The sequence below is a fragment of the Pelophylax lessonae genome (assembly GCF_965119305.1).
Source record: "Pelophylax lessonae genome assembly, chromosome: 2".
In the NCBI taxonomy this organism is placed as follows: domain Eukaryota; kingdom Metazoa; phylum Chordata; class Amphibia; order Anura; family Ranidae; genus Pelophylax; species Pelophylax lessonae.
In genome coordinates this window covers 414,586,537-414,600,682 of record NC_138769.1, presented here as the reverse complement: position 1 = coordinate 414,600,682, position 14,146 = coordinate 414,586,537, and the positions used below count along the sequence as shown (strand labels likewise).

The following is a 14,146-nucleotide window of genomic DNA, read 5'->3' as shown; positions in this document are numbered from 1 at the left end:
TTCGTAGAGCAGTTGCATTGCTGTGAATTGTGGTAAAGCACATTACTGTGCATTTTAGGAAGTGGTAATGCCATGCCAAGTATGAATAAGCCCCTAACATTTTATAATTCACATTATAAAAGAACAAATAGATGCAATTAAGGATATATTAATTTTTCTCCTTTGTGCACTGTATGGAGCAGATGCCAGTGGGATTTCATCTTTAAAATCTGTGAAAGTCGTTATGTCTTAGCAGCTTTAACTGTTTGTCCTTTGTAAATAGATACCTAACATGTCACTCTTTAAAACTGTGTATACCTGTGGAACTGCGACAAACTATAGTACCTAAAAATCTCCATAGGCGACACTTTAAAAGCCTTTACAGGTTACCATATTAGAGTTGCACAGAAGGTCTGGTGCTAGAATTACTGCTTTCACTCTGATGTTCATAGTACTATGTGTGATGGGATCACCATTTCCATATGAGTGCAGAACCTACGAGCACATTCGTATTTGCATGGGGGGGGGGGGGATATGGGTACTTTACATTTACACTTTACATTTTTTCAACTATAATTTATTTTATTCACAGGTATTTTCATTTTTTTTAATCAACTTTATTGCTATCACATGGAATGAACAATATCCCTTAACGCTAGTACAGCAGGTGGAATGCAAGCCGGAATCTCTGCTTGTGCACTGTCACGAATACCCCTATTGCACTTGTTTTTACTTGCTATTTACCCATGGATGGGGAATAAAAATGTAATCATACCTACTACACTATCCGGAGTATTTCTTTTTATACCCTGGCCCTTATCTGATGCGGAGAGAGGAAAGGAGGACTCTACCATCACCCTAACATTGGAGCGCCACGGGGGAACCTACCCTGGCCTTGGGGGCCAAACAAGCGTGAGTGGTCTTAGTGCTATAAGGCATATGAGACCAACAACATCTGGTAAGTTACCCAACTTTATCCATACCACGGTGGAGAGGAACCTGTGCCACATACATGTCACAAGGCGGATTGGATAAGATCCACACTGAGCACCTGCACTTTGATTGTATCGGATGAGCATATTTGCACAAGGAAAATCCCTTTTGAACTTTGATCACTACAGTCACTTTATATTGACTTGAATTAACTCGTTTGGGACACTTGCACTTATAACTCAGGCACCACAGTATAAAATATAAGTTATTGATTACCAATTTATGCACTTTTATTATTTATTGCATTGGAATATTGCATTGTTTATTTATCCTTCAGCCCACTGATTTAGTTGATGTGTACATATATTAATTTAAAATTGCAGTTATTTATCTATTTATTGCACTAGCACCTTTATTATTGTTTGAACAAGTCACATGATATTTACTGAAGTATACGGCATATTCTTGAGTTGTTGTATTACCATTTAGCAAGCACTTTTGGTAGCCTTGATTTAAAGGCTATTACAATCTATTTTATTGTCTTTCCTGTTGTCATTAACAAATTCAATACAAATTACTTAGCACCGCAAAAATAATACTTGGTTCTGTATTCTCTAAAAGCAGTGGTACTGGGATAAGGGGGAGGGGTTGAACCAAGGAATGGTGCTCAGTGAGCAGGGGCAGAGACAAGGGGTGACTCGGAAGAGGGTAGTTCCTGCACCTATTCTCTAAAAAAAAAAAAAAAAAAAAAAAAGCCCTGGTCTTAGCGTATGATTCCCATGACACACTTATATAAACATACTGTAGATAGTAGGAGTACCAAAATCCTTATTGTTAATTATTTCAAGGATAAAATATGGATCAAAATAAAAAGAATGGCTTTATTTACAATGATATACAGTACAACTTGGTGAATCACACTCAGGGATGTCTGCAATACTTACTGGCTTAAAAGATGAACATGCAGAAACTTCACAGAGTCTGGTAATGCAATGCAAATAAAACGTTGATACAGGCTGCTCATACTGTTCAAGGAATCGGAAGGCTGAAAAGTAAAACTGGGCAACCTGACTGTCTCCGTTTGTTTTTATAAAAGTATAAGGATCCTTTTGGCATCTAGAGAATTAGAAAAAAAAGATTATAGTAATTTTTTCAACCTAATTTCATGTCAGGTTGTTCAAGTCACAAACTGATTTACAAAAAAAGCTAATTTACCACAAACTAAAAAAAAAAAAAAAAAAAAATGTTGGAAATACAAGGTGGAATGAGGGAGAAATGGTTAAAAGGTATTAGTGACAGAAATAAGAGACCAGAGATAACGTAGCAATGTAAAATTAGGAAGCAGCGGGATCATTTTTAATAGCAATTTTAAGTTGCTGGAGACAAAGAGCATGGGTAAGAGTTTTACTACAAGAATGAAAAGACCACAGAGGATACAACAGTGTAGAATTTGCCAGAAGCAGGACAACTTGAATTATAATTTTAGGCCCAATTTTTTTATAGACAAAGAACACAGGTATGGGGATTTGCTAAAATAGTTTAAGAGACTACAGAGGAAACAGCTGTGTAAAATTGGCCAGCCGCAGGTCAGCCTTGAACAGGGATAATAGGCCAAACTGGTTTATGCCTACATTTTATTTTATCTATGGGGATAGGGGAAAGCATTGAATGTCAGTGAAATAAGATGTTTTAGATGCACGCTTTTCTTATATTTTGTTTTATTTTTCCTTTTAACAATGCAGCGACTCCCAGTGAATTGCAGGCCCAAAAACAGATGGGAAGAAACAAGCTAATGCTCCACTTTGAACACCCCAAACTTAAAAAGAGCCTATTAAATACAATTAAAAATTAAAACCCCACACAATACCACCCCTAAAGTTTAACCTAAATAATGCAGCTGTTTGCTGCAAACTTGAGAATCAGAATCAGAAACAAGTGAATACTGTGCTTTAAACACTCCAAAATTAGTAAAAGGCCCTAGCAACATGAAATAAACAAAATAAATCCAAATATACTACTTCTGAAACAAAAGCTTATTTTATTTTTATTTTTAAAGGGAAGACTTGCAGCAAAAATAAATAAATGCATTGTTATGGAGGGGGTAACATGATACTGCAAGTGACTGCTGACCTTAAATCAACAAAAAAAAGAAACAAATGGTTTTATTGCACAAAAAGCTAACAAAGTATAGTTTTCTAAATTACCTAAATCACACCTTGTTCCTTTTCATTGCTTTCCCTGCCACAGCTATCAATACACATGTTCTCTCCTTTTTATAGTTAGGAGCTTGCGGATAACAAAGCCATCCTTATAGGCTCTTCTAAGACTGCTGACCAAAGTTAAAGAGCCCTTGCAGCGTAGTATCATTACAATGTGTTATGGTGGGTGAATTGGTGCATTAGTTCACTGGGACTTTGAATTGTGAATGGGCTGAGTTTACCAAATCTTATTCCTAGATCTAAACACCTCGTTCAGAAATGATTTATAAAAATATATTTGTTTAAATGAATTGATTTGCTTTGCCTAATTTTCTTTTTAACCAGCAAAAATGTCATTATGGTGTAAAAAAAAAAAACAAGATGAGGATATTTCACGTTTTCCATTTTATAAAAAGTGCCATAAAATGTGTTAATACTGAAAACATGGTTAAGGTAATAATCATCTTGTTTTCAGGCTGAAAACAAGACGATTAGCATCCAATCTTTGTTAACTTACCCTACAAACAGGTCATAGGAGGTTGAATTGGTTGGGTATGGGGACGTTGAAGCATAGCATCTATCCAGTAACACATTAAATCTGCAGGAAAAGGCATTTATTTTACATGTGAACAATTCTTTAATTAGCAATGCTAAATCAAAAACAGGACATCTTCTCAAATATACATTTGTCATATTTAATTTTGCCTACCAACATATTCATGTCTTCTTTAGGTATTCACCATACCATTTAGGGTTCATGCGCACTGCTGCTCCTAAACTGACGTTTTTCGGTCTTCAGGTATTTTGTTGACTAAGTCCCTGAACTTTCCTCAAGCTCATGCACACATAGGCTTATTGAGGAGTTTAGGAGCAGCAGCATTTAGAGGCAGTCAAATCTTTTTTTAGGAGAGGAGTTTTTAGGCATAAAAAAGCCAAATTCACCTACAGTAAATGCATTCATGGTGCATTTTGCATGTGAGCATTCATTCATTTCAATGGCCAGAAAAAATTACAATTTTGACCAATCTAATAAATAATTGTTCAAAGGCAAAACACACCTGAACGTGTCTAAACGCACCTAAACGCATTTGAAAAATTGTGACTTTAGTGCGTTTTTAATGCTGATTTTTCATATCAGTAGAAACAGCATTTACAATAAACCAGTGTGCATGAGGCCTTACAAGTCATCTGTCATGGAGCAATAGACAACTTTCACCAGAGTCTTTATACACAGTTGTTTTGCTTCATAGCAGATTACCATTATTCTTTTATAAGGTCTTACTTTAAGCAAATTCTGGTGCCTAAATAATGTAATGCAATTTTTGTTGTTGACTGGTCAACCCCTATGTCTAAAAATTCATACTAATCCTGGAGAAAAGTCATTACACTTTTCTTTAACCAGCATGTATTGAAGTAGCATGCTCTATAAAATGAAATTGGTGCATTTGATGTCAATTTTCAGTCAATTACCATTCTCCAAAAGTTGGAAAGACAGCTTGAGAAATTAGGTCCTTGACACAACAACAGCAATCATTAACCATGTAAATGAAGTTTATTTTTACAACAGAAAGGGCCCACTCTTGGGATTGGAAAACTCTACATGGTAGTTGTTGGTCTTTCTAATGAAACTTGTAATGCAGAAAATGCATTTTGTAGGAACATGCCATTGGGTGTCTCCCAGCAAAGCCTGCTGCTGGCTGCTGATGGGCTATTTAGCCCTACCTCATTGACTTTTCTCTACCTCAATACCTACCTGTGTACCTAAACCTGCTCTGTATTCTGTACCCATCCCGACTTCCTGTCTGACTTTGCTCTGCCCTTCTTTCCATTTACCTTTCACCCTGCAGTTGTAACTTGTACTGTATATACAGTAGTTAATTTGTTAGCTTGTTCCACTCTGCACATATTTTCAGTGGCATGTTTATTGCATTGTTACTGTATGTTTTTTGTTATCTGTGGTAGTGTTTCCCCAATAAAATATATTGTCTTTCACTAGAACAATAGTATAATACCCCTTTGTCAACTCAACATATATGGTCACACCAGACAAAAGGTCACCTACATCTGATTTCCTGACAGGATTTGAATTATATTTTAGCAACCTGTTTTCTTCTATCTTGTGTGGACTAGTTGTTTTTGTATCTATAAATAACCCATATATTTGGACCACTGAGAAAAATCTAATTTTCCAATCATCATAGCTTTAGATGTTGCCTCTATTTCTGGTATCTATTTTAAATCTGTTCCATTGCAAATATGCTGTAGTATTTTGATGATCTTACTTTTCAGTCAAGTTGGTTGCTCCCACTTCAACATAGACTGTACTGTTTAACTTGATTCCAGTTGGTGGGATAATAAGAGGTCTTCTATAATTTGGATCCTAAGATAAAAAGTGTATGACAATGAATATTCAACTTCTGTTTTGGGATATTAGATATTAACAACCATCTCAGGCAGTTGTTACAAATCTTTTTTTACAAAATGAGATTTGCGAAAATGTCAAATAAACTAATTTGGTCAATGATTTTTACTAAGCTCATTAACATTGAGTGCAACATTGTGTGTGAATTTTACAACATCTTCATTTGTATTCATTATTGTGGGTATTTTTTTATTGTCTAGTGTGTATTTTGTGAAAGGGCTCATAATAACCTTGTACTTTTTCACCCAAAAGCATGGGCAACTTGGAACACCTGGCTAATGCACTTCCTCCAGCTTTATAGAAAAGTCCACCCAAACACCATTACATAACAAAGGGAGCATATAAATTCCACTTTTGGATTGAATCATCTAAGATTTTATTCCTGGGTAGCTACCAGATCACTCCCCAAGAGGCTAAAGGCACTGGAAAAACACAAAAGAGGTGTCTCTGGGTCATTGGATCAACAACTAAAATCACTTTAATGAAAGGTGATCACCTCCTAAATTGGCTGGGAAAACACAGTGGGGTTTATTTACTAAAGGCAAAACCAAAGGTGTCTCTGTTTCCATGATAAATTCCTATAGGCACAAGTCACAGGAAAATTCCTTTGGCTTATTCCTATTTTTAATACCTAACCACAATCTATAAGTTTTACCTACCTATTGCCTCCTAAATAACATACTGTCTGCAATACTTTATTCTTCTAGAGTCTTTTGTGGCTGGCCAGATAGTTCTGAGTGGTGACTTTGACTTCCCTATCCATTCTTATTATGACACTACCAAAAGTAAAACATCTGGCAAACTTACCAATCGTAAACTTAAATGCAAAATATCCTACCTGACGCTGCTTGACCTACGGAGTACCCTCCACCCTACCAAAAAATATGTTATTTATTTCTCTACAGCTCACAATTCACATTGAATAGAATTGATTATATTTTATTATATATATATATATATATTTTTTTTGTATTGCATTGTCTACTGGATGCATAGCCCAGAATTTCCATTGTCCTAAAGCTTTAGTCTGACCATTGTGCAGTGTTTTTCAGCCTCAAATTGGGTGTTTCTTCCTTACTTTGGCATGACTTAGTCATTGTAGCAGACATCTCCAATTGTTTCCCTGTGAAGCTTTAGGAGGCACACATCTCTGTGATTCTGAAGTCAGGAAAATATGTCACAGATCCCAAAAGCTACAAGCCCGTCTTGTTACTAAATGCCTTAAATTATACTCCAAATGAATAACCAAATAACTGAAACCTTTACTACCTACTTAGATACACAAACACTAAGAAAGCTTCCCCTTTGCTTACTATGAATTGATGCTGAAAACGTCACAAACCCTGATCCATGCTGATTTGGGAGACCACTCTATATCTAAAATTATAGCCTTACATATTACCCCCTTTGCTAGGGTAATTAAAATGGCTCCTTCTTCCCTAGTTTTCCCATAGCTACTGTAATTGGGTGTCACAAGGTTGCCCCTTTTTCTCTATTCTTTGCATACATCAAATTGAACATTGTACCAATGCATTACACCAGAATCCATCTATTAGAGGCATTAGGCTTAATTCTGTGGAATACAAACTCACATTTTTTGCAGATGTCTACTATTAAATGTCTCCACTCCTGAGATCAGTTTAGAGGCAAATCTGAAAGATTTTCAGACAATTTGCAATTTTATGAAAATTTTGGATTATACCAACACTGAACTGAACTCTTAAACATATCCTTCCCATCCCCTGTAGTCACATCTATGTGTCATATTTGTCTCTAAAGTAGCACCATATTTCCCTGAAATATCTAGGTGTACAAATCCCAGTGGATCTTTCTCAGCTGTTCCCCCTGAACTATGGTCACTTTTCAGTTGGTTGTGTTATTGGACAGTCATCGGGTAACGCTCACTGTGACTGAGGCTGGATCTACATCACTAAGTGAAGTGACAGACATTGCATATACATCATGGGACTTTTTTTTAATAAAGGACTTTTTTGTCTTTGGTGTTGTTTTTATTTACATTTTTTTTGTGAATGAGTATTATAACTATGTACCTCATTCTCATACACATAGGGAGGAGGTTGAATATCTTATGCCCCCCCCTTATTATAAGATGGATTCCAGATTATAATATGTCTGTCCCACGGGCTAATCTATCAGGACAGTTATGTGGGATGAGGTCCTTGTTTGCATGATGGAGACAAGTTGACTTAACAGTGGCAAAGTCGCCTCCCAGCAAGGTACCCTCCAAGTATTGAGGGGAAAAAACAGCGGGGGGTCCCCCTCCAAATCCATACCATACCTTTATTCAGGCTGGTCAGCAAAGGAAGGGGCACCAAGCTGTACCCACCTTCTGATCCATAACAGACCAAATTCCCTCAAGAGCAGAAGGATAATTTGCCAGGGGACAGAAAAGTCACCTCTTGAAAAGGCACCTTGTCCCAAATGTTAAAGCGGACAAAGCCCATTCCACCAGTTCTTTGACCTGTGGATGTGGTAGTCTATGGTGGGGAATCTGAAAGCTCCCAAGCCCCCAGCCCCCCCCCCACACACACACAAGGTATCTTGCTACTCAGTCAGTCAAAAAAAAATGTAAATAATAACTTTGTCCAGCGATATGGATCTACCGTTAATCAAGATAAGTCACACTCTGTGGCACAACAACCTGCCACAATGATGATTGTGCCCCATTGCTACTCCCAGTGAAATTACAGTCCCTGTTCAGCTGCTGAATGTAAACAAACAGGCCAAGGATGCTAGATGACATCACTGACCAAATATGGCTATGACCATATTTAGTCACCCGAGATCCTAGAATTTTCTGTTGTCACTTAGGTGGAGATTTTCTAAAACTGGTGCACATGGAATCGGGTGCAGCTGTGCATAGTAACCAATCCGTTTCTAACTTCAGCTTGTTCATATAAGCTTGGACAAAAAAAAACTAGAAGCTGATTGGTTACTATGCACAGCTGCACCAGACTCTGTGGGTGCCAGTTTTAGTAAATCACCCCCTTAGTGGCAATGGTGATGTGGCCACTAAATGATGGGATCATGGCTGCAATAACTGGAGGTTTGGATTGGTGGGCGAACTGGCCAAGTCTATCCAGTTTGTTCATCAGTTTGCCGAACTGCAAACAGGCTGGGTTTGGGTCAAACTGAACCTGAACCGAAAGCGCATACCTATTGCTCAGTATCTTTACAGAATATTACAACATTTTTGGGACCAACATGTTTGTTTTGCAGCAACTGGGTTTGGTTCTCAAGTGGGGTATTTTCTCTCTCCTGTATGAGTCAGGGGGACTTATTTTCTTATTAGCCCTTCTGTATACGCACGGTACTCATATGTCTTTTTGGATTGGCTCACTACACTTATTTGATGGAGGATAATTAGTATTAAAGGGAAAAAAGAGGATCGCAACAATTGATCAAATGCAGTAATCTACGGATGATGAAATAGCTGAATATGGGTCTGTAGCTATGGAAATTACCTCATCTTTAAATATACAAATAAACACATTAGTGTATGGGATACAAATGAATCTACTTGAATTAAATTACTTACCAAAAACAACCGAACATAGAGTGTACTGATGAAGCTACCATTATTAGTAGTCATAGCTATATTATTTCCAGCCCTAAAATAAAAAATAACAATAATACAATTAATATAATAATATTTAAAACTGCTTCAAACTATTCAGGAAAATAAAATGTGTATACAGTATTCACTATTGATTTCATAGAAAAATGTACTATATGTAAGTATATATGTACTGATTGTATAATAATATAGTTTCAAAGACAGAATATTGTGTATTTTGGTGAGAAAAGGGAGAAGGTTTGCTTTACATTACTGAAACACCAAACTTGCATTTGGGAAGTTTGCTCTATGAAAATGGGATAACGGTGTAGATGCCCGAGGAATATGTACCAACATGTAAAAAAAATTCCATTCAGCTGGGAGCAGCTTTTTTAAACACTGACATTTATAAAGGGAAAAAGATTTTAAATTCCCCTTAAATTAGATCTCCCTTCTTGCTTTCATAAGGAATAACAGCACACAAAACCCCAAAGTCTCCCAAAATACATAGCAGACCCCTAAGGAAGCTAAGTACCTTAAAAAAAAATAAGAAGAAACCAGCGGTGATGCTTTATTTTCCATCAATTTAAACTTTGTCATTCATTTTTTACTTTGTGATTGTCATGTTTGCTATAGCACATCCTACAGCAAAAAAGAAAAAACTTTGTGTGAGTCTGATATGGATTTTAAGGGGTATGCCATGAAAAAAAAGTGCTAGGTTCACCTAAAAAATCCATACCAGACCCTTACTCTAAGCATGCAGCCTGGCTGGTGAGGAAAGGGGGGATAAGCATGCACCCCCCTCCCTGAACCATACCAGGTTATGCTCCCTCAACATGAGGGGGTAATTTATCCCCGCAACCCTTATTCAGTAGTTGTAAGGGTCTGTGGCCAGGGGGCTTATCAGAAACTAGAAGCCCGTTTTAAAAATAAGAGCATCCCCGGATAATGTCCCAACGTACCTAGTACCTCTACTCATTAACAAAAAGAAGATGTCACCTAGAAATAGGGACACCCAAACATTTTACAAGTCCTCCCTGAGCTGTCATCAGCTATATACAGTAAATGAGTAGTGATAGTGGTATTGCTCCATTCCCTGCTCATTTTCTCACTTGGCACAGAATTGCTGGCCATGAAAGTTAATGGGCCAAGTGACGGCAGTGGTTGGTAAGGATGCAGTGGGAGCCACTGAGGAAGTCACATGACATGATGAGTAGGGTGGAGCTGGATGATATCATCAACTTCAAACAGAAAGAGATCAGAGCTTTACATGTGGAGGAGTGGTAAATAACAGTTTTATAGTTATATGGCTATTTTTACATGGAGTAATCATTAGATGAAGTGTACACTGATACCTGGTGAGCTTTATATAGAAACAAAAGTGCTTCACTTCTGTGCAGTGCACTTCTGTGCACTAAGGGTAGTAGCGCTCATTGACATGTAAGTGTATATGATTTTAGTTTTATATTATAGGAAACACAATGAGATTTCTGTATGTGATACACCCAGGAGGAGGAGTGGTTGGTAATACTTATCCTCAATAAAGGGAAATGCATTTTTTGACCTTCACTGTATGCGGGTCATATAAAGGAGGTGAGAGCATACTTTGGTTGGAGATGTGACCTTGTGGTAAAGATTGAAGTGGGAAGCGGTACATTTCTATTAAATTTTGGATTGATGATTACTTTCCAGCAAAAGGGACAATTTGTGCAAAACTGATCTGGACTTTGTGGTTTTTGATTTCTTCACATTTGGATTTTTTGGTTTCTTTTTATGCAAAAAAAGTTATATATTTTTAAGTTGATTATTTACAGCTCTGCACTTTATTACATATATAAATTTGATGTAGGCGAGAAACACATTTAGTGTAAGTCAGCTTTTTACAGTATAAGACACTAGAAGACAGCTCAGGAGTCATTTATATAATATTGCTTAAAGGAGTTGTAAAGTCAGAAGGTTTTTTGTTTTTTTTTGTTTTACCTTAATGCATTCCATGCGTTAAGAAAAAAAGCCTTTTGTGTGCAGCAGCCCCCTCATCCTTCCGCTGCTGTCAATCAAACTTAGTTAGCCAATCAGGAGAGAGAAGGGGCAGGGAAGAGCGGCAGCTACATGTCTGAATGGATACACGGAGCTGCAGCTCGGGTGCTCCCATAGCAAGCTTCTTGCTGTGGGGGCACTCAGCAGGAGGGAGGGGCCAGGAGCTCCAGCCAGGGACCCGAGAAGAGGAGGATCTGGGCTGCTCTGTGCAAAACCAACTGCACAGAGCAGGTAAGTATAACATGTTTGTTATTTTAATAGATAAAAAAACAAGACTTTACAATCACTTTAACCACTAGCCGACCGCTCACGTTGCTGCTACTGCAGCAGAGCGGCTCGGCTGGGTCCAGCGACGTAGACTTACGTCGCTGGATTCCTCCCACTCTTGGCGGCGTGCACGCGCTGCAGGAGGTTCGCTCCTGCTGTATTCAGACATAGCGGGAGTCGGGCCAGGGGAGGAGAGGCAGTGATCACCGCCGCTCTTCCCCGATCATCGGGGAAAGAGTGAGGAAATCCGCCCGCTTGTGTAAACAAAGCGGGCGTGTCTCCTCTGTGACAGGCTGTAACGTTCATGCGTTTTTGTTAGTGGATGGATTTACAGCTGCAGAATTATTACACTCAGTAGCCTTGTAGAGAATCTGTTGAACAAACATATCCAACTCTCAGGACTTCATCACCGTGTACAGCCTGTTACATACCATATATATATTAATAGATGTTAATGGAGGGATAGAATATATGAGGATATATAGATAAGAGACAGGCTATTGTATGGTGAGCACTAGAAGTAGTATTAGGAGAGTTGCAGGTGATGGTAAGCAGATAGGTTCTGATGTCAAGTATAGTGCAGATGGTAAGAGGACACAGATGAAGTATACTTAGACAGAGTAACCTAGTGCAAGGATAGTTGAAGGTAGTCCCAAGAGCTAACAGTCTATGCAGATGATAGTGAATAGATAGATACAGATAGTCTTGGTAATTGCAGTAGATGACAGTAGGAGGTTGGTTAGTAAGAATCCCCTGCGGGGTACTTATCACTTAGATAGGTTTAGGAGTAACAGTGTCCATTGGAGAGGGGTGATCCCGTAGCGAGATACGGATCACCAGCGAGGTTTCCGGCTTCAGTTCAGCAAGGGAGAATGTCAGCAGCTCCGACTTCACAGGAGTAGGTGCGGTGAACATGCGGTTTGAACGAGCGATGAGTGAGAGCAAACCGGCGATTGAAATAGCCGCTCATAGCGGCGCTCGGCAATGATGTCATCCGGTCTTAAAGGTATATGCGTCCCTTGTTACACAAGATAGGACGCAATTAGGAAAGGAGAAATATGGAGACAAGGGTACCAGAGGTACCAGAACATTACAGTACCCCCCCCCCCTTAAGGCTGGCTCCGGAAGGCCTCTAGAACTGTTTTTTCCGGATATTTCGAGTGGAAATTGCGAATCAGTCTAGGGGCATGTATATCGGAGGTATCCAGCCAGGTGTCATCTTGGGGCCCATAGTTCTTCCATCGTACAAGATACTGGAGTCTTCTTCTATTGAAAACGGGAATCCAAAATTTCTTTTATCTCAAATTCTTCTCCGCCTTCCACTTGTACAGGAGGTGGAGGTGAGATAGTAGGCCTTATTCCTTGGTTAGGAATATGGGGCTTCAGTAGAGACACATGGAAGACAGGATGTATCTTGAGGTCTACTGGCAATGTGAGTTGTACTGCAGCTTTTCCAATAAGCTTCTCTATTGGAAAAGGTCCCAGAAATAGAGGTGCAAGTTTTTTACTAGGGATTTTTAGTCTCAGATTTTTTGTAGAAAGCCAAACAAGATCCCCAATGGCATATTGGGGAGAGGGTTTCCTACGGAGGTCGTAGTACTTTTTTTGTTGGCTATGAGCATGGGATATGGTATTGTTGAGTAATCCCAGAGAATCCTTTATCTGGGCAAGATAATCAGATGCCACTGGATTACTTGATGGCAAGATACGTGGAGGAAGGAGTGTGGGATGAAACCCATAATTCAGGTAAAACGGACTTTGCTTAGTAGTGCTATGAGTAGCGTTGTTATAGGCGAATTCCGCCAGCGGGAGGAGATCTGAGCAATCGTCCTGTAGATACGAAGTATAGCAACGCAGGTACTGTTCAATGCACTGGTTAACTCTCTCTGTCTGTCCGTTGGTCTGAGGGTGGTAGGGAGAAGTAAGGTTACGCTCTATTCGCAGTATCTGACATAGAGCTAGCCAAAACTTTGAGATGAATTGTGAACCACGGTCAGACAGCAGTGTTTTTGGAATACCATGTAACTTAAAGACATGTTTCACAAGTAATTCCGCTGTTTGTTTGGATGAAGGTAGTTTTCGGATAGGAGTGAAATGTGCCATCTTGGTCAGATGGTCCACTGACACCAAGATGGTGTTGAATCCTTTGGAAGGTGGTAGTTCCACTATGAAGTCTAAGGATACCACTTCCCACGGAACCTGGGGTATTGGTAAACTACAAAGTAACCCCGATGGTTTCGTGTTGTCAATTTTAGACCTTGCACAGATATCACAAGATGAAACAAACTTTTTTATGGTTGTCTTCATGTCTGGCCACCAAAATTGCCTAGTGAGTAGATTGAGAGTTTTAGTCATACCCATATGTCCTGCCATAGGTACATCATGCGACAATTCTAAGATCTTGGTTCGCATAGTAGGGGGTATGTATAATTTATCGTTGTAGTAGAGGAAGCCTTCTGCGTCAGTAGTTAGTTGTGGTGGAGGTGAATCCAATCCTATGCTGTGCAAAATCTCCTCCTTCAGGGAGCGAACGACTCCGATAATACGTTCAAGTGGTATTATAGGAACTGAGGTAACCTCAGTACAATCTTTCTTGGCTAGTCGTGAGAGTGCATCCGCTTTTTTATTTTTGTCTGCGGGCGTGTAAGTCACTATAAAATTAAATCTCAGAAAGAATAACGACCACCGTACCTGCCGGTGGGAAAGAGTTCTATTAGTCTGAAGGTATTGAAG

At 38.9% G+C, this 14,146-nt stretch overlaps 1 protein-coding gene across 1 annotated transcript in view; it reads right to left on the bottom strand.

Annotated features, from left to right (window-relative positions):
• Nucleotides 1–14,146, bottom strand: part of LOC309548136 (zona pellucida-like domain-containing protein 1) — a gene marked incomplete at both ends in the record, with an annotated part of 74,481 nt that overhangs the window by 18,890 nt on the left and 41,445 nt on the right. The window contains 4 exons of the mRNA XM_082248100.1: nucleotides 1,857–2,028; nucleotides 3,628–3,708; nucleotides 5,393–5,490; nucleotides 9,092–9,164. Of these exons, the coding sequence (XP_082104226.1) occupies nucleotides 1,857–2,028; nucleotides 3,628–3,708; nucleotides 5,393–5,490; nucleotides 9,092–9,164 (424 nt within the window). The remainder of the gene's footprint in view (nucleotides 1–1,856; nucleotides 2,029–3,627; nucleotides 3,709–5,392; nucleotides 5,491–9,091; nucleotides 9,165–14,146) is intronic.